The sequence below is a fragment of the Nicotiana sylvestris genome, chromosome 8 (genome assembly GCF_000393655.2).
Source record: "Nicotiana sylvestris chromosome 8, ASM39365v2, whole genome shotgun sequence".
Lineage (NCBI taxonomy): Eukaryota > Viridiplantae > Streptophyta > Magnoliopsida > Solanales > Solanaceae > Nicotiana > Nicotiana sylvestris.
This window is the reverse complement of record NC_091064.1, coordinates 88,786,667-88,809,758: the sequence shown is the minus strand read 5'-3', so window position 1 is coordinate 88,809,758 and position 23,092 is coordinate 88,786,667. Positions and strand designations below refer to the sequence as shown.

General features: G+C 36.2%; 1 protein-coding gene and 1 pseudogene across 1 annotated transcript; one reads left to right on the top strand and one right to left on the bottom strand.

The window, feature by feature from the left end:
• The first annotated feature begins 537 nt into the window (after positions 1-537).
• On the top strand, positions 538-17,214 carry LOC104218204 (uncharacterized). The gene is made up of 14 exons (XM_070155506.1): positions 538-1,046; positions 8,969-9,096; positions 9,214-9,399; positions 10,428-10,496; positions 10,570-10,626; positions 12,136-12,189; positions 12,264-12,326; positions 12,423-12,485; positions 13,617-13,781; positions 14,314-14,469; positions 15,347-15,427; positions 15,544-15,605; positions 15,731-15,857; positions 16,864-17,214. The coding sequence occupies exons 1-13, from the start codon at positions 872-874 to the stop codon at positions 15,810-15,812; spliced, it is 1,341 nt and encodes a 446-aa protein (XP_070011607.1). The 5' UTR covers positions 538-871; the 3' UTR covers positions 15,813-15,857; positions 16,864-17,214.
• A 361-nt stretch (positions 17,215-17,575) lies between these two features.
• Positions 17,576-21,957, bottom strand: LOC104214441 (NAC domain-containing protein 20-like; annotated as a pseudogene).
• Positions 21,958-23,092: the final 1,135 nt, after the last annotated feature.

Here is a 23,092-nt window from a genome sequence, read left to right as displayed (position 1 = left end):
TCAAGCACTTGGATTAAAATAAAATAAAATTTAAGATTAAGCTCAAAGGCTCTTTTATTTACTGTTAAAGAGTATAATCAGAGGATTTATAGAGATTGTAACACTCAAATATTTGAAATAAAATACTACGATTGTTACAATATTTTTCGGTCTTGATTTTATTTTTTCAACGCAAATTTATTATCTACACTATATATTAGTTATACATAGGAGAATAACAAATATATTGTATAACTAATACAAGCAAATTGATAAAGAAATTAATAATACATAGATTGAAAAAGTCTACCAAATAAGGAATTAATAATAACAAAAGGCGGATGCATGCATTATTTTTCTAATGCATCCTACTATACGGCCCCTCGGTGTTCAATAACTCATGATTTTGAGTTCAAGTGTACAAATAAATGTTTTTGGCAAATTTAGGGGGCGCTCTATTTAATCAGCAAAAGTATATTGTACATTGTGCTTCACCACTTGAACTAGCGTGCTGGTACATACTACAAATTGTACGTCATTCTTCATCACATGTACCTTAAATCAATGAAAGCCAAGTGTGACATGGTTAAAGATTCAAGGCGTCTATAGATTCCACCATAACCAGACACGTGCAAATATTGAAGATTTGAACAAGAAAAAGCCAACTACCCACACATCGCCGCCTCGTATTCCCCCACTCCCCACCATTAATACACGCACTGCTACTTCATCAAGAACCCCTTCGATATATTTATTCACTTGAAGCCTACTCTTCTTGGAAAGTCCGAAAACAGAAAAAACATACCCACAAAACATATCTAGCCGTGGCAGTAGAAAAACCCTTTAATTAGATCACCAGAGCCTTTGGTTTTCTCAGGCTTTGGGTTCCAATATGGCATCTTCGAGGAGGGTCTTGTTTATTTTCTTTGTTTTTCTTGCTCTCGTCGTCCCTAATGTCAAAGCTGATGCTGGCTCATCGTTGGAGGATGAAGTTGAAGTGGTTAGATCGGATGTTGCACCCACTTCTCAAGAATTGGACCTTCTTAAGTCCAAGATCCAATCTTTAGGTTAGTTCTGACTTTTTCCCCCTTTTTTTCTTGAAAAGTCTATAGTAATTGGTTTTGCTAGTTTTCATGTTTTGATCTTAAAGGTGTTATCTTTTTTAAAATTTGTTATGAGCTGGAATTATGAAGAAAGAAGGGGTATCATGAGTAGCATATTATTACAGGATGAATAGATGAAGAGTGTTTCTGTTTTATTGCATATAACGTTCAAAACTGGGAGTAGAAATGGCTAGATTGATGTCTTGGAGAGCGTAGTCTCTGAATTGTGGTCTGGTTTACTTGGCTGGAACTGTAGATGTAGAGAGGTGGATTTGTTATGAGGTTAATTTGATGAGCTAATAATTCTGAGTTGTTTGAAGGTCTTAACTGTTTGGATTTCTCATATTGATGAGCTAGAATTCTAATCTAAAAAGAAGAAATTTTAGGTGAGTAGTGCAATATTACTGTATCAGGAAATTGGATTATTTGTGTTGAATTGTGATAAATTATCTATATTGTACAACATATAGAAACTAAAGCTGTAAGCTATTGCTATGTTCCTTTTCTTTTTTCCAATTTTCTTTCTTTATTTTGGAGGATAGAGGAACATGAATGTAAAATCAGCCCATGTAACATGCGAGGATAAAACGAGGATTGTCTATTACTTACTGCTTGAGGTTTATCTTTTATTTAGTTCTGCTTTATTTGGTGTTTCTTTGAGGCTATGCATTCTTGAATAGAACTATGCACGGTTTGGCGTCATGTCCTGTGGCTCTGCTGTATAAAGTGACCAGCATTTTTAAATAGAGCATGACTATGAGTCCACGACCATTCATATAGTTTGAATGAACTTAAGTTGGACATTTCTTTAGTTGCCTTCTTCTCGTACAGAGTGCTAGCTACTACCTATTGTACTTCTAACTTTTAAGTACTTCATTATATTGTAGATCTCCCCTAATATTTCGGTGTTTTGCATGTGTTTGGTCAAAGTTTGAGTGAAGTCGAAAAAGTAATTATTCAAAGTGAAGTTGAAAAGAAGTTTGTGGAAGTTGAAGCTGTATTTTGATAGTTGTAGTTTTTTTTGGGTAAAATAATTTGTGAAAGTTGAAGATTTTTGGGTTGTAGTTGGGAAAACTTATCTTAGATCGAGATACACATTCAAATCACTCATCTTGGAAGAATATGAAGTTAAAGTTCGCCTGAAAACTTGTGAAATAAGCTTCAACATTTCAGTTGAAGCTCAATCCCGGCCTCTTTTCAAAATTTTTGTTTTGGACAGCTTGCTCGCTGGGAAATTCCGAGCACATCCATACAACTTTTTCTGAATTCCGACAACTTTTATTTTTTCCGGTGGCGGGGAATCTCTCTCTGTCCAGAATTCTGGTTTTTCTGCTCTTTTTTTCAAGCTTTATAGCTCACGGTGATAACTTCCAAACAACCCCTAAAATTCCATAACCTGAGCAGCTGATTAGTACAATATGGGAGACAACAGGATATACTTCAACGCAGGATTCAAATCTTTTGACATCACCAGATGGAACTCCAACAAAGACACTTGGTTTGAATGGGTGGAGAGAAGCCGCAACATGATGAGAAGATCATCCATGGGTAGAAAGGCAATGGAATGGATATGCTTTGCACTTAAAGAAGCGTCGACAGATCAAAACAATCTAGTGAAGAGATGGAAGTACAAGGAGCAAATGACAGAACATTTCTGTACTAGGAAATTTAACGCCCATGGAAGATATATGAGTATTCTATCACTGAAGAGAGAAGGGAGGTCAGTGATTATAATCCCAGAGTTAACTTTGAATTCTGGCTGGAAAGACATAGCAGCTAAGATAGAGAGATTCATATCCACCAAGTTGAATCCCATAGTACCACCCAGAAATACTGTGGAAAATTTCCCTTATGCCCAAGCAGTTAAGGAGAGTAAATGGCAATCCAATACTCTTCGAGAGGCAAGGGTCGGCACGAACAATGGCGATATCACTGGTTTGGAACCTACTGGAGGAGAGGACACAAGCCTACTAAAAAGATGCATTATCGGGTCTTTAGGGAAAGAAATCAATGAGAGACCCACTTTAGCAGATATAAGGCGATGGGCTAGTGCTTCATGGAACAAAGCATACGGAGTAAACATATATGAAATGACAGGAAACATGTTTCTTTTTGAATTTCCAAACAGATTCATGGCAGAGCAGATTGTGCAAGGAGAATGGAGATGGAAAAAATTCAAGCTTCATCTGGATTGGTGGAATCATACAGCCGGTTGCATTCCAAACTCACAAATTGAGGAAACATGCTGGATTAGAGCCATGGGGATTCCTTTACATCTATGGTCACAAAAGATCTTCAAAGAAATAGGAGATCTCTGTGGGGGTTGGTTAGCTACAGAAGAAGAAACTGATCTCAAAAATCATCTTAAGTGAGCGAGAATCAAAATTGCTGGTGATGGCAGAAAGACTCCCAATGAGGTGGGGATTGAAAGAGACGGTACCAAATTCTTCATCCCAATCTGGGCTGAAAGAAAGACACGGTATGAGCTAAACACTGGTAAAGGAAAAGCAAGTGGACAATTTACACAAGGTTCAACTTCGATGAATCAAAGCAGTAAAGTGTCAAAAGTCAAGCTGAAATCCTATGGCCCCGATATGGCTGCACAAGTCATTTTTAATGACCTCTCGTGTGAGATCTCTGATGATACTGGGCTGAAGCCTTATATCGAGGAAATGGGAGGACCTTCTCAATCGGGGGCAAAAGAGTCACCTCCAGGGGATCAAACCCTTAATGTGAATCGTGAAAGTATGCAAAAGGAAACAATTACCAGTTGCAGTCAGCCAGAAGGTGGAGCAGATTTAGCAAGATTGGAACAGAAGGAAGGGGAGCAAAGCATAAACTCAAAGATGGGGAATGATCACGTGGGAAGTACTTTGGAACATCTAAAGCAATTTAGCCCTATTCAAGAGTGGGAAATTGAGGAGGTGAATCCTTTAGCAGTTCAACAACACAATCCATTATTGGATAAAGACATGGATGCAACAATATGGGTCCATCAAAATATGATCAAATTGGGGAAAATGTTTGGAATAGATTTCCAAGGACATGAAGAAGAAGCACTGGAATTGTTAATGCAAATTGACAGCTGCAGACAGGTTAGAAGGGTGGAGACAGAGTTGGAGGTGAAGAAACAAAGATTCAAAGGATCACTGGAATTAAAAGGTTTGACTTCTTTCGATGTCAAATTCAAGAGTGACGGGAAAAGGAGTAGGGGAAGAGATCTATCAATTATTTCTATATGAGGATCAAAGTAATTTCCTGGAATGTAAGGGGTCTAAATGATAAGAAGAAAAGGGAGATAATAAAAAGTCAAGTGCAGAATTGGAGGGCAGACATTATTTGCATGCAAGAAACAAAAGTCGAGGGGGATATCGAGGAAATAGTCAGGCAAATATGGGGTGGTAGATGGGTTAGGTATGCAAGTTTAGAAGCTAGCGGCACGAGAGGGGGGATTTTGTTGTTATGGGATTGCAGAGTATGGAAAGGGGAGGTGTTACAGACTCGTGCATACACTTTGACGTGCAAGTTTGACGCTCTTCTACAGAATTTTCAATGTCACATAACAGGAGTGTATGCTCCAAATTGTAGAATAGAAAGGAAAAAAGTATGGAGTGAAATTGGTGCAGTGAGGGGATTGATGGAAGGTCCTTGGGCGGTTTGTGGCGATTTTAACGTTACAAGGTACCCTTCTGAAAAACGGGAATGCTCAAGGAGGTCCAGAGCGATGGTGGAGTTTTCGGATTTTATAGAAGATATGGAGCTGATAGATCTTCGACTTGAAGGAGGAAACTATACTTGGTTCAAAGGGGACAATCATACAGCGGCTTCAAGAATTGATAGATTTCTCATTTCAGAAGAATGGGATGTAAGGCTCAAAAACATCAAGCAAACTATCCAACAAAGGCTGATTTCGGACCATTCACATGTGGCTCTAGACTGTGGTGCGTGGGAACAAGCTAAATCATACTTTAAGTTTGAAAATTGGTGGCTGAATGTGGAAGGTTTTGAGGACAGAATTAGAGAGTGGTGGGGATCTTTTGAATTCTCAGGAAGACCTGATTACATTTTAGCTTGCAAGTTAAAAGCTCTCAAGGGCAAGCTAAAAGGATGGAGCAGAAGTTACGAAGGCAATTTGGGACTGCAGAAATCAAAATTGCTAAGTCAACTAGCAGATTTTGAGACAACGCAACAACTAAGAGCGTTGACAGAGGAGGAATCAGCCAGGAAAGCAGCCACTCTAATGGAGATTGAGGTGCAACTCAAGAATGAAGAATTTGCATGGAGACAAAAATCAAGAGCTTTGTGGCTCAAAGAAGGGGATAGGAATACAAAATTTTTCCATCGGACTGCAAATGCACGCAAGAGAAACAACAACATTGACCAAATAATGATCCGACATGAAGTAATCGAGGATCCAGAAAGAATAGAGAACGAGATCATTGAATTCTACAAGGAGCTATACACAGAACCTGAACAGTGGAGACCAACAGTCAATTTCGAAAATAGTTCAAGCATTTCTGAATCGGAAAGGGAGTCTTTACAGAGTAACTTTGAGGAACAAGAAGTGCTGAGCAGTCTGAAGATGTGTGCAAGTGACGAGGCTCCAGGTCCAGATGGATACACAATGGGTTTTTTCAGAAAGTGTTGGGACATTTTGAAGGAAGATATCATGGCGGCTTTTAACAACTTCCATTCACAGGAGATGTTTGAGAAAAGCTTCAGTGCAACATATATATCATTGATTCCAAAGAAGACAGGTGCGAAAGAATTGAGAGATTTCAGACCGATCAGTCTGATAGGGAGCTTCTACAAACTGCTCTCAAAAGTCTTAACTGAAAGACTTAAGAGGGTGGTTGGGAAACTTGTTGATGCTCAACAAATGGCGTTCATCAAAGGAAGACAAATAATTGATGCAGTGATGATTGCCAATGAAGCTGTGGATTCAAGAATAAAAAAGAAAGAACCTGGAATCTTATGCAAATTGGATATCGAGAAGGCCTATGATCATGTGAACTGGAGCTTCCTACTAAGAATGTTAGAACAAATGGGTTTTGGGCAAAAATGGATTAGATGGATGAAATTTTGCATATCTACTGTGAAATTCTCCATTCTTATAAATGGAAGTCCTAAAGGTTATTTTCACTCACACAGAGGTCTCAGACAAGGTGATCCTTTATCTCCCTTTCTATTCATCATAGCCATGGAAGGATTGAACAACATGATCAAAACGGCTAAAGTCAGTGGATGGGTTAAAGGCTTTGAGGTAAACAGGAGTGGGGCTAACAATCTAGAGATCACACATCTCCAATATGCTGATGATACTCTAGTCTTATGTGATACTGAAAAAGACCAACTTAGATTCTTAAGGATCATTTTGGTTTTATTTGAAGGAGTATTAGGATTACACATTAACTGGAGAAAGAGCAATATTTTTCCCATTAATGAAGTTAACAACATGGGGCAACTGACTCAGATATTGGGAGGAGAAGTTGGGTCCCTACCAACTGTTTACCTTGGGATGCCTCTTGGTGCAAGATCCAAATCAAAAGAAATCTGGAATTCAGTCATAGAAAAGTGTGAGAAGAAGTTGTCAAGATGGAAATCGCAGTACCTATCATTGGGGGGTAGGCTAGTTCTAATCAACTCAGTATTAGACTCTCTACCTACTTACATGATGTCTTTGTTCCCAATTCCAGCATGCATTTTACAGAGATTGGACAAACTCCGAAGAACATTCCTCTGGCAAGGCAATAAGGAGAAAAAGGTCTTCCATTTAGTCAATTGGAAGACACTAACAATGGATAAAAAACAAGGTGGATTAGGGATAAGGAATTTGAAGAACCAAAGCAAGGCTCTTAGAATTAAATGGTTATGGAAGTACTCTAAAGAACCCCAATCTTTATGGGCCAAAGTGATCAAAGCAAAGTATGGTGAAGAAAACAACTGGGTGTCAAAAAAAGTCAGTACATCATATGGAGTAAGTGTGTGGAAATCCATCAGAGAACTTTGGCCAATAATGAAGAATCACTCCTCCATAAGAGTGAACAACGGAAGGAACACATCATTTTGGAATGATAACTGGCTAGGAATGGGAAGCTTAAAGGAAAGATACCCAGATATGTTCGGTTTAGCACAAAACCAGCATAAGACAGTCGCTGATATGAGGAGTTGTCAAGGATGGGAAATAGCTCTAAGAAGACAGCTGAATGACTGGGAGATAACAAGATTAACTGACCTCTACAAAGAGCTGGAAGCATTTACAGGACTACAGGAAGGTTTGGATTCAATATGGTGGAAGAGGCACAACAAAGGGATTTACCGAGTGAAGGATGCATATAAGATTTTGAATCATGATAATCAACAGGTAGACACATGGCCTTGGAAACATATATGGAAAACAAAGATTCCATACAAGGTAGCCTGCTTCACTTGGCTACTAGCAAAGGAGGCGGTTTTAACCCAGGATAATCTCATAAAAAGGGGAATTTCTCTGTGTTCAAGATGTTTTCTGTGTGGGGAAAATGCAGAAACTGTCAACCATTTGTTTCTACATTGCAAGATTACAGACCAACTATGGAAAATCTTTATTAGTCTTAGGGGTATTTCATGGTCAATGCCATACAGGATTAAAGATGTCATTTATAGCTGGGAAGAAGCTGGAGCTGAAGCAACTAGCAGAGATAGATGGAGGACTGTTCCGGCATGTATTTGGTGGACAGTCTGGAGGGAAAGGAATACTAGATGTTTTGAAGACAGAAGCAATTCACTGCAGAAGATCAAACTCAATTGTATTCTTCTATTTTGTTGTTGGTGCAAACAGATGTACACAGAAGATACATTGACAATCATAGACATACTAGGATCCTGCTAGGTCTCAAATTAGAATATCTATAAATTCTCTCTATGTAAATTTGGTTTTCAGTGCAACCTATGTACTGATTTTTATAATATATACAATAGTTAACAATTCAAAAAAAATAAAGTAACATTATTTGCAAGTGAATTTGTTAAAGAAACAGCCCCCCCCCCCCCCCCAGATTTTGCTATAGGAAGCTGCAGACTCCAATTTGTTAGTTTTCTCTAACACCAAGATTTATGTTGCAGTGTCTCTGTGGAAGGGTCAATCCAAAGATGAACATAATTGTTTTGATAACTTTGAACATTCGAAGCACAAGAAAAAGCCACGTGTAAAGGCGCCACAATAAATGGTGCCTTTTTGTTTGGTAGTGAAGCAATGCTCCAGAGATAGAGAGATACACTTTCACGAACTGCACAAAATTTAGAGATAATCTACAATTACCATTCTCTATTGTGAACTGTACAAATTTTAGGGGTCTTCAAAGGAGCACAGCTAATTCAGAATAGAGTAAAAAACAACAACAACTAAACCTCTGTCCAAGTTGGGGAATTTGGAATAGAGTCACAACCAAAAATAACTTTCACATCCTTGTAAAAATTTGAGACAGACTTATAATTGCGGTAGGTTCCTATTCCACAGTTGTCGTACTTAGTACTTTGTTGGTGTCAAGTAATAAAGGGCAGCCCGGTGCACTAAGCTCTCTCTATGGGCGGGGTCCGGGGAGGTTCGGACCACAAAGGTCTATTGTACGCATTCTTGCAACAGGTTGTTTCCACGGCTCGAACCGGTGACCTCCTGGTCACATGGCAACAACTTTACCGGTTATGGCAAGGCTCCCCTTATTGGCCTCACATAATGAGGCTTTTAAATTTCATCTAGTTTTCTCTCTTAGTGTGAGTTAATTCTGCAACAGTGAGTTTTGGATGGGTGCTTGGGATGTAGGGTGCTCTCATTTGTTAAAGTTTTGGTTACAAAATATTGATTACTAGCTGTCTCTCTTTCCTTCTAATGGGTTTTGTTTTTCAAGAATCAAACATTGAGGAGACTGTGCGAGCACTGAAAGGAAAGGATGAGGTGATTGCTGACAAGGAGAAGACAATAAAAGAGAAGTCAGAGAGGGTTAAGTCATTGTCAACTGAGTTGGCTTCTCTACAGGTGAGTCTCTCAAATTAGCAAGTTGGCTTTTGTAATGCAATTTTAGTTTGATGAAAACGTCTTGACAATGTTGATGTAATTCGTCGCCTCTGAAGTTGTATATTTTTTTTTGTCTAGAAAAAGGGAACACTAGATGCCGAGGAGCAAGTTGGAAAGGCTCGTGCACGAGCTGATCAGCTTGAAAAGCAAGTTGAGAGACTAACGGAGGAAGTTGAATTGAAGAATAAGGAGAAAAAAGACTTCGAAGCACATAAAGGTGAAACTGAGAAGAGAGTAACTGAGTTAAATTTGAAGGTTGACAAGGTAAGCTTTTGATCTGCATTACCTTTTTATAAGAGAATAAGTAGCTCATTTGCTTTCTTTCCTTTTTCTCTGTAAGTTGTGTTATCTTCGCACTAGCTAATCGATACAGTATATATTCTAGCAAGTGAGATTTCACCACAAAAGCTTCAGCAACAAACAACAGCAACAACAACATGCCCAGTATAGTCCCACAAGTGGGGCGCTTCAGCAACAAAGCATATATTGCAATTTTAGATTGGAGGTCCTTTACGCGTTAAAAATATAAAAAGAAAAAAAAAAGAAAAAAAGAACATCATTGTAGAGCTGCATTGTCCTTTTTTTTTTAAAGATCTGAGGATTACGTTCTTTTGCTTGTCCTTTTAACGAATGTTTCCTTTTAATTGAGAGCCTAAAGCCAAGTACCTCAATAGAAGTATTAGAGAAGGCAGTTGGATGTATGTTATTCTGGTTCTTGGGGACAGAGCTTCTCCTGCGCATCATGTTAGAGTTGTTATTCAGCTATCCAACCTTGTTCAATCACTGCAACAAACAGAAAAGTACCAAAAAAAGAACTTCTAAATGCTATTCCTTATCAGTTTACACCAATAATTGAGCTCAGACAGAAAGATGGATAATGGATTTAAAAAGTTAGCTGAAACGTATAAAGGTGAAAGTGGGTGCAGAGCTCTGACTTTCATAAATAGCGATCCCTCATCTCCTTTCATTAAAAAAATCGCCCTTCTCCTCTCGTACCTTGAGATGATGTCACATGAGAATTTTATACAGCAGTAAGCGGTGATGACTGTCTTCTTGAAGATACTGTGAAGCTTATATAAATGATGAAGTATTTTTGGAATTTAAGCTGCTTTTTAATTACACAAATTGATTTCATTCTGCTGCTAAACAAACTTTAATTACCATGACTTCTTCTTGTGATGTCTACAAATATCTTCTAGCTCTTACTGCTGGTCCAATTTAGTTTTGGTGGCTACGTGCAATATTTCAAGCCCAATTATATGAAGTGATTTGTTTCTATTTGGTTTATGCAGCTCCAGAAGACCATTGATGAACAGAAGGAGAAACTGCAAAAAACTGAACGAGCTCTTCAACTTGCTGAGGTGCTCTTGATAATAGAAACAGCTCAAATGTTGTGAAACTTGTGTGGTGGATAACAATTTCTTTGCTTTTCAGGAGGAAATGATTAGAGCAAGGTTTGAAGCCACATCGAAGATGAAGGAGCTCATGGAGGTAGATGTTCTAGCTCCCTTTATCTTGTCATGTGAATTCAGGATTATGATTACTATTAAAAATAGGAGGTTCCGTCTCAATTTCCTAGCTAGCTGAGTAATGCTGTGATCCATATTAATGTTTCCGTCTACCGTGGCATCCTGATGCCTCTGTACTACCATTCATATTGTGTTAAGGGTTTGTTATGCTGGTTTTATTGGTTAGCTTTTTGTATCAGTCCTTGTATGTTGGAACTGGGTATATCAGTAGTTTTAGGGACAGCAGGATTGTGGATAGTCTTAGTAGTAATGGGTAGTGCGGTGATGGTGATGCTGGTCTTTAGCTTGTGGTTTTAATGTTGTATTTAATATGGATGATTTGACGGCTAAAAGGGGAGAGAAATGTGTTGATAGATGTGGTCTAAACTATTTCTGTTATAAAGGATGATGGCTGTCACGTAAGTGGGTGATATTGGCTAAAGAGAAGAATAATGGAATTATGATAATAATCATAAATACACTAGGCAAATAGGCCGCGGAGGCAGATATTCATGGAGTATGGGTTTTTTGGTGTTTACAGAAATGTTGATGCTGTAAATGTGTGGTTGGTGTCTTGTTTGGTGGTTGTCTATTTGCAACTTGTTGATGAATTTTGGGGGAGAAAAAAATCTGTAGTCAGTACCATGCATATATCTGTAGCTGGCATCTCTAAAGTTTTACAACTTGTCTGCCCTTTATTTTGGGTGGTATAATCAAATATGGTCTTCTTTTGTGTTAAATCATGTGGAGATGTCCTTGGATTCTGTTGATATATGGTTAGCATGTAAAATCTATTTGTAATTTGAAATTTAGCTAATTTTTCAATTTTTGTGGGTTATCACGAGAACTGTACCATCAGTCATAATAAAATTTTTATAAGAAGATAAAAAGTGGGATTTGTTTTAACACACACATGTCATCATCAATATAAGGAGGAAAAGGTGGTTTTTGTAGTTCCCGATCTGTTTCCCTCTTGCTTGGTTTTTGGAGTTCTGATATGTAGAAGTTGTCTCTGATTAGTGGTGATGTATGGCGATTTAGTTATGAATCTTTTTGGATGTGAGTATCTGATTCACGTGGAAGGTTATGCTTCCTGCACCTTGCATAGCCTAGCATAAAGTAGAAAAGGGATCAAAGTTGCATTCTGCATCATATATTTCGTCTGATACCCTTATTCACTGACCTAGTTACTAGAATAAGATTTGGAAAACTGTGAAATTTGAAGATGAGCTCTCATCGATGCATTGTGGGTTAGAGCTAGAACTCGGTCAAAATGAGCATCATTCATTTTGTATGATATTCTTTTCATGCCAAGTAATGTCTTGCTAGTATGTAAATCAGCTTGTGTTTAAGAATACCAATGCTTTTCTTCTTAGATAGAAAAATACTATTGCTTATCGTCTTTTGCTATTGTTTCCTTGGTTTTCCCTTTCCAGCCTTGTTATGTTGTAGATGATGATAACTTTTTTCTTTCCTTTCTTTGAAAATTCAGGTGCATGGGGCATGGCTTCCACGTTGGCTGGCAGTTCATTGGACTCACTACCAGGTATTTTGATTTTTGGGCAAAAACCACACCTAATGTTATTGTAAATGGATTGCTGACTGTGCTGTGAATTTCAGTCTCTCTTGGAGAAGCATTGGCAGGAGCATGGAAAACCTGCCATGGACATAATGATACAGAAGGTATGCGACTGGATATTCTGTTAAACTATCGATTATTCAATGATGCTTGTTTGATTTATTATTCTTTCCTGTTTACCATTTTTACTTGCTTCTTAGGCAGTTGAGAAGAAGGCCCAAGCTGAGGTATGGGCTGCGCCACATGTAGAAACAGTCAAAACAGTAAGTCAGCTTGGCATCATTTTATGTCTGATTTTTTAATTGCTATATTATCGCTTCATTTGGTCTAGTTTCTACTTTTCCATGACCTTCCAAATTAGAATACATATCATTATATATGATGGCGTTGATTTGGCACGTATGTTAAGATATTCATTTTGACTCTTATATCTATATATCTATATATATGTGTGTGCGTGTGTGTGTATGTATGTTGCGGTAGTGGAAGAAAATAATAAACAATGGTTGAAGAGTCAGTTTAATAAGTAAAAATTACCTCAAATTTTAAAATTAGATTATTTTTTTTTTGAGAAGGAAGAATTAGATTAATTTAATGGACTTGAATTCTTGGAAGTTGTAAAGGTGGACAGAAATGGGATGATGTCGAATATTTTGGAATGTCTCAGATGGAAAGAGTGATATATAAAATGAAAAAGATGGAATAGTGACTTCCTGTGGTCATGCCACTTTTTCCTTCTCTATTTCCCATCATTCTACGCATTTAATATATAGAGAAGTCATCTACAATAGGTGGGTATGATTAGTTAAAATGCTTAACCTCTTATCAAGGTTCAGCAAGTACGGATGAAGATAGAACTAGATTTATGTGGGTGTTTCTGCTGCTGCAAAATTAATAAAGAAGCAATAGAATCTTATTGTTTCTTCTTGTGAATTCTGATCTCGTCTGCTGAGATAATTGACCAATAAAAGACCTTAATAGGTGTTCTAATAACGAGCATTTTATTACCTAAACTAATACTCATCACTTCATGGAAATAAGTACTTGAACAATAAAGCTAGACTAGTTTGAGATTTCATGTTAACAAAGCAATAAGTTGTACCTTACACAGTAAAAATGGTTGAGCATCTTTATTTCTTCCCGAGAGGTGAGTTCTCTTGTCTGTTAAATGGCATATGGTCATCTGACATTCTGGAGGAGAAAAATCAAGACTAAGTAGGACAAGCTACTCAGTGAGGAGAAAAATGACTTCCAGAATTGGGAAGACTCTTCGTTACTTTTTCACGTGTAGATATAATTGTCTACTTTAAACATTTATTTTCGAGCTAGTGTTACTGTAGTATTTGAGATCAAGATAGAGGATCTTAGTAATTTTCTCGTGCTGCTGTTTGTAGAAATGGATGCCAGCTGTGAAGGAACAGTGGGTGGTAATCACCACTAACCTCAAGCCACATGCAGAATTGCTAAAGACCAAAACATTTGAGATTTATGAAACATCTAAAGGTGCCATAACTCCACATATCGTCAAAGTTCAGGAACTAGCAGAACCCCACGTTCAGGTAACATCCTTTTCTGACTTGCTCTTACGAAACCAAGGTTGAAAAGATTGAAAAAGTCAAGTCATTCACAACCAACACCTATGAAGGGTTCCGAGCACCTCATTTCTTTTTCGGGGCATCCGAAGGTTGATCATTTTTGCATGATTTCTTTTGCACTGCCCTTTCCAATGGGTTTCATCAAATTGGTTAAATCTAAAATAATAACATGCTCTTTTTTAATACGATCCCACTATACATGTCGATATACATAGAGATTCACCGATTACGTTTCAGCTCCAATTGGGTTTTTCCTAAATGGAACCTGGATACTTCATTTTTTGGGTCCAACTAGGCCCACCGTAAGACTTTCCTCATTTGAACCTCACCCTTCACTCTTAGTTCACTTAAATGAATGATAATTTTTAATGTATCAACAATAAGTACAGTAAAAAATTATAGTTTCATGTTCCGTCATACATGCATCAACTTTTTAATTGCTACCTGTTTGTAGCTTTATATGTATGTGATGTGGTGAAAGCATAATTTTCTACAGGAACTTAAAAAATTCAGCAAGCCATACATTGATCAGGTTGCCACTGCTACAAGACCTCATGTTGAAAAAGTCCGTATTGCTGTAAAGCCATACACAGATGTGGCAGTTCATCATTATGGGAAGTTCCTTGAATCTGCAACAGTATACCATCATCAGGTGTGAGAAAACAAATTGATATTATAGTCCCTGAAATATTCAGATCTTACCGAGATGTACTTGTGATTAAGATATACAGTCATAGTTTCTTTCTAATCTTTTCCAGTAATTTTACTACTGCGTCAGTTACTCGTGTATTCATGTTACAATAATCCCTTGAAACTTGTTTCTCCAAAAAAAAAAAAGGTCTTGTAGGCTCTTTAAGTTGCATTCCCTGCCTGTTTTCTTGCTTCCTCTTTATTCTTGTGTGGAAGAGTCTTGCTATAAAACTGATTTTGCTTTAGCTACTAAATTGTCCATATTAACTTGGGGAAACGTCTTGCGAATCAGTGCATGAAGAGTGGTTGAATTACCAGTGTGTATTCCCAACAGTCTCCAAGTTCTGATGCTTTTGTGGTTTAGCTCTGCCACTAGGGAGTTAGCTCTCTATTAAAAGATAGATCCTTCCCTTAGTATTTTGAAATGAAAGGGACAAAAATCACTTTACACAATTAGGGGAGGGATACAGGTTCAGAGAGGACAAATTAGTTTGTTTTGTTTATTATGTCTTAATTCATTGAGTGGAGAAAATGATTGTCATTTTCCGTGTGTGGTTTTTGTTGGATTCATCTTCACTTTACCTATTAAGATGATAAAGAAGAATGAAAATGTGATTAGAGGAGTAGCTTTTGAACTCTTTCGGAAGAGGTAACGAGGTTATATTATTGTCCGAAAAGTTAGTGAGAGTATATTTCTCTTTCTGATTTTTACAAATTGAATGAACTGGTGGAAGAATCCATGAAGTAGCAAATGTCTTCGCTATTATACATATGCTGCTTGTAGCATTTGAATTGTATTGGTCCATCAATTCTAAATCAATGTTTCATGCCACTTGAAGCTGCAAGACACAGTCGATGAAACACTGAAGAAACATGAGCTTACAAGACCTCTTGCAACAAAGGAGTTTGTCTGGTTTGCTGTATGCATCTTTTATTCCTATACTATGATCTTGCCGTAATCCTCTTTTTTTTTTTTTTGATTCAATTTGAAGATCAGATCTCATAATTGAAACTTGTGCTGATTTTTATGATGTAGGCCTCAGCGGTTTTGGCTCTGCCTGTTATGATACTGTTCAAACTTTTGTCGGCCATTTTCTGGTTAGCACAGTTTTCTCTGCTCCCTTGTTTGCAAATTCGCAGTGATCTACCTTCTCTTCTAAAGTTCTGCAGGTTTACTCTTTTAATGTGGCTCAGCATTGTCTGCCTTTAATTATCTATTGCAGCACAAAGGCAAAGAAACCCAGCCGAAATGGTCATTCACACCATTCACGTCGTAAGGCCAAGAGGGTACACGCAGACAAGTAGGAAGTACATTGCTTTCATCAGAAATCAAGCGCTTTACAGTCACAGGTATCACGTTTGAGTTAGTTAATGGATGCATTTATATCTTGCATCAGATTTATACTCCTGTTTTCCATGTGACTCGGTGGATCAGATTTACAGCTTTAGGTTTTCAGATTTATAAGGTTAATGGTAGTAGTATAGCATGTTTTTTAGATCGCCTCTTTAAGAAATGTTCTGAAGATCCTTGGCATATGCTGTCTGAACCTGTTCTGTTGCTGCAATAAGGTGATTTTTGCAAAAAAATGTATAATCTCTAATAGAGACCAAATTCAAGTCACTCACCTTATCAGCAAGAAAACCCCCGAGTGATGAAGGAGAGGTGGAAGTAAAACTTTTGAGGGGTCACTTTCTCATAGAGTCTGTACAAAAACAAAATGAAGACTCCGTCACAATTTAATATTCATGTTAATGGACCGTGAGCAATTGCTGATGCCTTGTGTTGACATACATTAGGTGTATGGCAACTAATAGATTAGGTGAATTAGTATTATAAATAGGCCTTGTAATCTTCTCTTCTAGATATGAAATATAGAACTTCTTTGGTTTCTAACACCTTGCAACAGAAATAAACGGAAGAGACTCAAGAGTTCATCTTTTTTGGAAAGCGCGGCAAGCCCTTCTCTATATGTAGCTTTAGCCTGAAAGGAAATGAGCTTTGCTCCTTCCGCCTCTCCTGTGATTCGCATGAAGGAAGAAGGATATTGCGTATGGTTAGTCTGCTGTATGCCGAAAATCTAAAGTAACACATGTCTCAAGTTTATCTGTCTAACAATGTTCACCCCAAATCTATCCTCAAATAATTGATGAACACATTCCCTGAAGATATGGGGCAATTTCCTGTTGAATTTATGCGTCTTTTGGGGGAATAAAGCAGTAAAAACTATGCTGCCTTAAATTACCTGTCAAAAATTTTATTTCTTTATGTGGCGAAAAAGGATATGCGTATAGGCACATGATTATTGTGTTGTCCTCCACTGCTTGACACCTGATATGTTTGTTTCATCTTTTGCAGGTTGGTTGTCATTCTGTTGCGGGATGTTTGAAGTGTCGAGTCATCGTGCAGAACCTTCTTGTTTTTGAAGTTTCTTGCCGTAGGTTTTTCATGATGTGCATAAAGCATAAATTGGGGATACAGAGGAGTAGGTTTGATATTTTTTTGGTGTATCACTGCTTTTGCTTTGGTTCGTGTAACTATGATCTGCGTGCTGTTACGTTAGAAACTTGTCTCTTTTTCCACATCAAAGTTATATTGACTTAGTTGTATTATTTATTAAAATACAAAAAATCTTGTCTTAGTTGTATTAAGATCTGCATACTCATATTTGATATTATCTTTTCTAATCATATTTGATATTTACACAAATTTAGGCATTCCGAGAAAACTTTGGCCATGGTAGCGCAGAACATTCAATAGCCAGAATCTTTTTTGTAGATTTTTCGGCTGTCAAAAAAAGAGACCATTGGCTTTTTATATGTATAGAATGCCATGACCTATATCGGGTTTAATGAAGATATCGAAACAAGTCATGGAAAACAAAACAACAATATATAGTTGAACCCAATCGGTAACAGAGGAAAAAACTTTTCCATTAAACAATTTCTTAGCTTTAAGAATGACAAAGCAAAAGGGGCCTATATATGTTTCTTGAAAACGCAGATGGTAAATTCATTTCCTAGCAAATACCTTATTGATGTTTAGATGAAGTATTTAGAAGGAAATGGAATTGAAGGAGGGATAGGTGGTTTTTTGCTCAGAGTAAGCTATCCTTTCCATTTCCATCGTTTCCTTTCTACTCAAACTAAGAAGAAGCAAGAAAGCCACAAAATAATGTCACTCTTTCAAACCTTAAGTGGCTTCTCTAGAACTAAAAATAAACCGATACACGTGCTAAGTAATAACTTTAGAAGTAAATAGATCCATGTATATATAACGCCAAACTAGCTAGTACTTAATTTAAGATAGAACTTGTCTGCTTAGACGTTCTTCTATTTGGAGCTATGTTGTTAGGATCCCTGTCAAATCCCATGTCGGATCTTCCAAACATGCATTTTTTAGAAGATCCGACTTGAGTGTGACTATTAATTTTTGAGGGATCTAAGCAACACAATCTGGAAATCTTTATAGATCAATAGGGAGCCCAATAGTTCTCCAAATCAGTACAATTCTCTATGGCCATGAATTTATTCATAGTATTTCCACTAATATTCGTATTTGCAGCATAACCAGCCTCATCAGTTGATATAAGCACGGCGTCATTAGAACTCATATCTTGCTGGTTCATAACTTGTGGCAGCGGTGGCGGTTGCATTGGCCTTAAAATAGACTGAGATGTGGTGGCACCACCACCACCAAGATTTAAGTTCAAGCCTGAAATAGTAAAACAATTTCCTCCTCCTCCTCCATCACTACTACCTCCACCTAAGTTGTAGGAGTTCATTTGGGATTGGATTGGGAAGCTCATATTAGACGACGAAGCGCCACGAAAAACCTTGTTGAATTCTTGAATTTCTGGAACCTGATCTTCTCATGGCTAATTGGAAGCCATGATCAACTTGCATCATTTGTGAGGACATGGTACTTGGATTATTGATCTCTAGAGTGTAGGGGTTCCTATTAACTGCCCTTGAATTGTTACAATGGTACTTTTTGCCTCCTGCACTTTTTTGGAATATTCGGCAAACCACCCATTCATCTTGCTGAAAAAATAATGGAGTGTTATAGAGCTATAAAGATTGAAAAATTGAAGCATACATGGGTTTAAATATATATATATATATATATATATATATATATATATATATATATATATATATATATATATTTGATTAACATACAGTGGCGAAGCTAGGAATTTACACAAGAGTATTCAAATTTGATAGAAGTAAAAAAAAATTCCGACAAAGGGTGTTCAATATGTGTTATATACCTTTAAAACGTAATATTTTATCTATATACACAGTGTAATTTTTTGACGAAAAATGGTCAGTTGACCACCCTCGTAAGCATGTGGCTTCGCCACTGTTCACATATACCTGATTATCTCCTTGGAAAAGTCTTAGCTAAGAGGGGAAAAATGACAATACAAGAAGTTTACTTTCTATATATTGATGGTGTAAATTTTTTTAAACAACATCAGGTCATTTAAAAGATAATTGCAGCTAGTAGTTCATAAGCAGGCAGAACTAGTTATCCAAATATAAGGTAAACAACTTGTTATATTAAATTAATCTTTTAACGTACGTTGTCGTGTATATATATATATATATATATATATATATATATATATATATATATATATATATATATATATAAAAGCTAAATCCATATACAAGTACGTACTATATATAAATTATATAGTTCTCTTCCCTCACCCTAAAGGGAAAGAAAAGAAATAGGAAGCAGAAATCAGTATAGGAGTATTTCATTTTCAACATATTATTTATGCTTTGCTACCGACATCCCTCTCTTTCCTTACCCTATCTTAAATTGACTGAAAAAATGAAGAAAATATGAGATAAGATATGGAAGTTTAATATAGCACGTTAATTAAGATATTTGCTTATATTCACAAGAAACATTGAACTTTTTCAGAGTTTAATTAGAGCTACAGAAGGAAAACTAACTCCAGGAAACAAGGAATCGTTTTTCTACAACTACCTCATTTCCCCTTGCACTATCAATTAACAAAATGGTGCACATCCTAGTTGGTTTGGGCTAATTTATGTATTATTTCCTACTTCTTTACACAGAAATTAAAATCATGTTATTTTGTTGCGAGAATTGGTTGGAAAGTTGCTTTAAACTGTGTTACTATGCATAAAAGAGCTCTATCTTTTATGTATTATGACTTACGTATAGTGAAAAAAATAAATATTTTGTTTAAATTATTTATTAAATCATTTAATTTTCTTTTCCAAATATTAATGAAAAGTACTTATAAGATTTTCCAATATTTTTTGCCGTTGACATATATTTCATGTAAGAGTCAACGAGGGAGATTCTACATCCGGCAAAGCTTTAATTTAAGGGGATTCAAGAAGTCTCCTTTCATCATCAGATTTCCAAAATTACAAAACAATAATACAAATAAATTTAGAGAAATTACAAATCTAGCTTAGTACAATCTTTATCTAATCAGTTTTCTACGGGAAAATTGTACCAAAAGAGCATAAAATTTTCAGGCATATCGGGCGCATACCATAAATAACATGATGACGCGATCATGTTTATTTGAAAAAGAAAATCTTGAAAATTGCGGATTTCTTCTATCTCTCACTTCAAATTTGATTTAAATACCATTCATTTGTTCAATGAACAAAAGAAAATAATTAACTTATAAGTACACTAACATTCTAAAGGTACCTTTTTTGCTATATGCATTTTAACCTATTGTAGAGTTATTATTTTTTACATTACTTATTTATTACGGAAGAAAATTTTTTACGTGACCAAATAATCTTTTATCAGTATATAAAAATTAAACTGTAAGGGGAAAAAAAGAAGAAGAAAAGAAGCAGTGCAGTACCTTATGTATTCTATAGGAGGATTTGGAGTGGATCCTATATTCATGCATTACCCAATTGGTTTTCTCTCCTCTCGGAGCTCTTCCTCTATAGAAAACCAATGTTTTCTTCATACCAACCAATTCTGAAGTTGAGCTATTGAATATCTCCTTGTCTTTTCCAGTAGTTTTCCAGTATCCAGTATTTGTTGCTCGATTTGTTCTTACACCTGTTGGATACTTCCTATCTCTAAGGCTGAAGAAATACCATTCTTTTTCTCCCATTTTCGCCTTTGCTGATATATTTCCATAATAATTGTACAGATTGATTATTAGCTAAATCAATATTTTAAATTAGAAATTTCAAGTTTTCTTGGGTAAATTTAATGTTATCAAAATCAATGGTACAAGAAATGACTCTTTTCTTCTAACTTTGATTTTAAAAAGAAAAAAAAGTTAAGCAAAAGAATAGAACCCTTTTTAAAATTAATTTCATAACAATATGATGAAGCTTGCATTCACTTAACGATGCACCAAATAGTAGACGTTTTATGTATTTTGATTTTGGAAAAGCTTAAAGTTATATTGAAAAGTCAATTGCAGGTATAACAAGTATTGATTGATCCTAGAGTAAATTAAATGGTAATTAAGCAAGATGTTATTAAATTATTTTTTTTTAACTATACCGATAGTATAAAGATTGTTTTATTTTTTCACCTCTATATATTTTGAATCCTATCCCAAAACACTAGATCTTGCTATCGTGATTGTATTGAAAAAGGAGGTTAAAGAAAGAAAGACAAAAAAACAGCAAAAGGGTAGATTGTTGAGAAAACTTGAGCTTGCTCAATTTCTCAAGTTCATCGATCACTTTTACAAATATTATTAAGTATGATAAAAATTATAATGGAACTGCATGACATAGTATGAAGAAAACCAAGTACTTGTTCAATTTTCTAAACACAAAGCTTTATTATAACATGAAAACAATTTCAAAAACCCTAGTCTTGCTTTCTTGATGTGTACAAACATGGATTACTTATATCAATGTGCTGAATGCTTGAAAATGACGTTATACGACCAAGGTTTGAGGGTTCCAACTACCTGGAAGATCCCAAGGCTCAGTTTTGTTAAGATCGACATCGCCAATAGCCCTTGCAGTAAAATTAGTAGAATCAGAAATCTTGTTGACACGATAATAAGTTATAAGCTCCTCATCAGTTGGATGAAATCGAAATCCTGGTGGTAGAGTCTCTTCCTTCACTTCTTCTTGATCCATTTCTTATTTGTTAATTTTTGCTTCTTCAACTATGCTAAAAACTTCAAGAATTTGACAAGTTCAAAGAAAACCCTAGATTAGATCTTGAAACTTGTTAACAAAGGTAAAAATAAAAACTTTTCTTTTTGCACCACTTTTTCCTTTGTCAAACTATCACATGAAAGCTAATTAAAAAACTTTAGAAAGAAGAGAAAACCTAGCTAGCTAATTTGTTTGTTGGCTCAGTGTTGCAAGAAACTTTCTTTGTTGCTTACATGTAGAGAATATATATGGAGTACTGTAGGATCTTTGGATAACTTGTTGATAAACATTTGCTAGTTTTATAAGCTTTAGGGTTCTTCAAATATAGGTGGAAGGGTTTTCTCGCTGTTGAATTTAAAGAATAATTGGGAGGAGAAAGAAGGCAGAGTGTGTTCCAGAAGCTCTCACCTGCTACGGATCGTAAGGTATACGGTGCCTCAAATAGTGTATCTTAACTTATATTATCAGGTTACCAAAAAGATAGCTACTACTATTAATTTCGCATAATGTAGAATAGATACCTGAAAATAAGGTAGATAATATACTACAATGTGTAAAGTTTCACTTACAGTTAATATATATAAGTTAAATCCATTGAGAGGTCAGTTTAACAAAAATACATTTGAAGCTTCTAAGCACTGATCGTGAGAATATTAGCTTGAGTACATTTTGCATATGAATATTAATCTCGTTATAGAGGTCGTGTGTCGTGCATTTTGCTCAAGTTGTGTTATTTTAGCAAATGAAAGAGTATCCCCGAGGATTGTCGAAACCATTCCACGACGAACTTTCAAAAAGAAGTGACAAAATTAAAATTTCAGCCTGCATTAGCTTTGGCGTTTTATTCCGATTTTTTATTAGGTGTTTGTCTAGATTTTCTTATAATATTAATTTTCTTATTTCCTGAAGGAAGGACAACATATTTATCGTAATTGATTTTATCTTTTACGAAAAGAAAGATATAATTCTTCCATTTTTGGCTAGTTTTTTTTCTTGGAGAAAAAACTTTGGATTTTCATAAATTAAAGATCCTTCCTTCCCATTTAGTAGTATCCACAATGTAGCCACAAGGGGTTTGAGAGTCTTTTTAGGGGGAGAATTTGTGAGACAAGTGTTATGTAGTCACTTGTGTGTGCCTCTTTGTGAGGTTGTTTTCTCGATATTTTGTACTCTCTTTTATGCAGTGGATTGCTCATCTCCACATGTGGACGAAGATCAATTGACCAAACCACGTTAGATATTTGTATCTCTTTTGGCATATTTTAGTTGTTGTCTGATTTTATTGTCGTTCAAGGTTTGCTTTAATTTACTTGCTTCCCCATGACACCTGATTATTTCGATCCTAATGAGTAGTATCAGAGCGAATTCAAGACAAGTTCATCTAGGTGGGTTTAGTTCCTGCCGCAACCTATTTGGCGGTAATCATGATTTTTGGCTGA

Excerpts from the sequence above, each read along its gene's own strand:
- LOC104218204 (XM_070155506.1), top strand. The coding sequence starts at position 872 with ATGGCATCTTCGAGGAGGGTCTTGTTTATTTTCTTTGTTTTTCTTGCT. Across the intron at positions 13,782-14,313 it reads TAGCAGAACCCCACGTTCAG|GAACTTAAAAAATTCAGCAA; the intron begins GTAACATCCTTT and ends AATTTTCTACAG. Across the intron at positions 14,470-15,346 it reads CAACAGTATACCATCATCAG|CTGCAAGACACAGTCGATGA; the intron begins GTGTGAGAAAAC and ends TGCCACTTGAAG.